We start from the raw sequence: 2,693 nt of genomic DNA, 5'->3' as shown, positions 1-2,693 counted from the left end.
ATTAACAACATAGACAATCATAAAAAAACACAGTTATTTATGGCATGCCAATATATCATCGGTGGTAACTAAGTTACTGTTGAGGGATGTATAGTTGTTAATAGTAATAGAGTTATTGATTTCGTAACTGAAGAACCATCGATGTTTCTAACCTCCGATTAACATGCTTCCCACGAAGAGTTGTAACGTTTTCACAAAATGTTTTGATGGTTGCTACATATATTATTAGGAAAAACTTCAACCTAAAAGCACCTACGTAATGGTTTCAACAAAATGTGTTACATGGAACTTTTATACAACGTACTTTCAAACCTAAAAAGCATTCCCGTTCTTGTTTTTAGTTTGAATTATCGTCTTAAACCACCAATATACTTTAATATGACCGTGCTATGTACGCGGTTTAAGGAAAAATCTATGGTTTCATAAATTAAAAAAACTACATAATGCTTTTATATGTCCGAGAGAAGATGAGAGGGGCAGGGATATAGGTGTCCGATAATGAGAGATACTCAAAGAGTTAGAACTTAGAACTTGAAGACATGACAGACACTTGTCCATAAATAAAATTCCACTGTCGGTTGGGCACTCCCAAATATAGCTCACATCCATATGACCCGATCCTAATGTCACATTCCTATATTGATCACTAGCCCAAGTAAACACCACTCGAGTATCTATGTCTCATCTAATCACTCTCGGTAACCAAATATCATAACTTTTTTACATTAATGGTTTTCAATTAAATCCTAGACATTCCCCTAGCAAGTAGCACCTTATGAACAAAAGCTACACTTCATACCATTTAATTTGTTAACATTGTGTGTTATGCTTCACACGAAACAATTGAATACCCAAAAGGATCCTTGTCATCTAACATGGCTCGTCTTTTTACGAAATATCTACCCTACAAACTTCATTATTCGACGCAAACGTACGTACATGTTAAATATGCACACTCATCTCGAGCAATTCGAAGTTGTTTATCTTGAGCCCTCGATCATTGAAAAAGGTCAAGATGAAAGCGAATTTAAGCGTTGTTTATACATTACTACATTAATTGAAATAAATATCTTCTAGCTAGTCTCTAAGATTATCAAAAAGAATGCAAATATGCTTTACTCATCTATATGCACCAATAGTTTTTATAATTAATGAAAAAGGTACAAACACCTTAATTGATTGCTTGTGTTTAGAGATCCATGGAGTGAAATCAATCAAACAAATAAATAAACAAATAATGAAAAGAAACTCTTACCAACAACGTATTTGGCTACTTTAGACTTCAAGTCCACGCAATTTTAGGTTCAAGTCTCACCTCTTTACCCAATCAAAAGATAATAAAGGACATAATATTATTGCTCACACTTTGTATTAGGGGTCCATTACCCATTAAGACATTAAATTAATCTTTTATATATAGATTTAAATTTCCACTAATCCTTTGGACTTAGTGCCCCCAACAACAGCAAAGTGGTTTCTTCTCACCTTTTAGGTTTTAAATTTAATCTAAAAGTTAAGCATAGGATAAAGCATTGCATTATGTCAGGATTCTTTACATTAAACTACCATTTCTTAATTAGGTCTTATCCCCAACACCACTACTGTTATTAATTATTAATTAATTAACTTTATCTATAACCCCCCACCCCACCCCACCCCACCCTTTGTATAGAAGATACAAAGTTTGCATCATTTCTTGAATCCTTTAATCCAAAAAGATCTCAAGAGAGAGAAGCAATCAAGCTAAAGAAACCAAACATGGTTTACAAGATTTTTCTCCTAACCCTTCTCATTGTAGCCTCACTTGTATCATCATCATTCGCAGGTTCGAAATATATTCATCAATTTCTTATCTTTTCTTCTTTACACTAATCTTTATGAACACATGTTTTTGAGTTGTCTATGAATCATTCTTGACCATGTTCATATATGAAACAGCACGTTGCGGTTCGTCCATTCCAATGGTGAAACTTGGTGCAACTGATCAAAATCAGGTAATTGATTATAAGTTCAATTTTTGTACATAATATTTATATTTCATGACTTTTTATCATATAAGTTTATGTGTGTATATGTATACATAGGAATCTTTACATCTAGAAGATGATCAAGTTTTAGAGAGGGATGGTATAATTCACGAGAGGCTTCTAAGGGCTAATACAAAAGATTATGGGCGACCGGATCCTGCACCAACGTTTGTCAAGCCTCCGTTTAAACTCATACCGAACTAGATTTAGAGCTGGATCGATCAGCTCGTGGTGTTATCGAAAAATTAGCAAAGAAACTAGTGATATATCCCTCGGGAGTATATATACGTATGGAGTTATGGTTGCACTTAAGTTTTAAAGATAATACTCTCCCTATGTATAAATATATACATAATATCTATATATGGTGACTACGTGCTGTAGCTGGGGTTTATGCTGCCCAGCAAGTATCGATCGATCATATGCATGTAAAATATTTTTGAATTATGGATGTGTACGTGTATGTGTACGTGTTAATGAAGTTGAACTATGAACTATATATGAATATGTGGATGTTAATGCTTTTAGATTCTACGTACGTGTATAGTTAATTAGGGTTTGCAACACATGCATCGATCATGCATGTGTTTTATGGTGAGAAGAGAAAGTATGCATACATGATATATATATGCAATGTCTTATTTTGGCGTCTTCTGCTTGAACGTA

At 33.7% G+C, this 2,693-nt stretch overlaps 1 protein-coding gene across 1 annotated transcript; it reads left to right on the top strand.

Moving 5' to 3' along the window:
- The first annotated feature begins 1,671 nt into the window (after positions 1-1,671).
- Positions 1,672-2,293, top strand: LOC143601069 (protein CASPARIAN STRIP INTEGRITY FACTOR 1-like). The gene is made up of 3 exons (XM_077078574.1): positions 1,672-1,825; positions 1,939-1,994; positions 2,085-2,293. Exons 1-3 carry the CDS (start codon positions 1,759-1,761, stop codon positions 2,229-2,231), a joined length of 270 nt encoding a protein of 89 aa, XP_076934689.1. The 5' UTR covers positions 1,672-1,758; the 3' UTR covers positions 2,232-2,293.
- The last annotated feature ends 400 nt before the right edge of the window (positions 2,294-2,693 follow it).

This window comes from Bidens hawaiensis, unplaced genomic scaffold (genome assembly GCF_021521415.1).
Source record: "Bidens hawaiensis isolate Kalapana, Puna unplaced genomic scaffold, B.hawaiensis_p1.1 tig00055315_1, whole genome shotgun sequence".
NCBI classification, from domain to species: domain Eukaryota; kingdom Viridiplantae; phylum Streptophyta; class Magnoliopsida; order Asterales; family Asteraceae; genus Bidens; species Bidens hawaiensis.
This window is presented reverse-complemented; position numbering and strand designations above follow the sequence as displayed.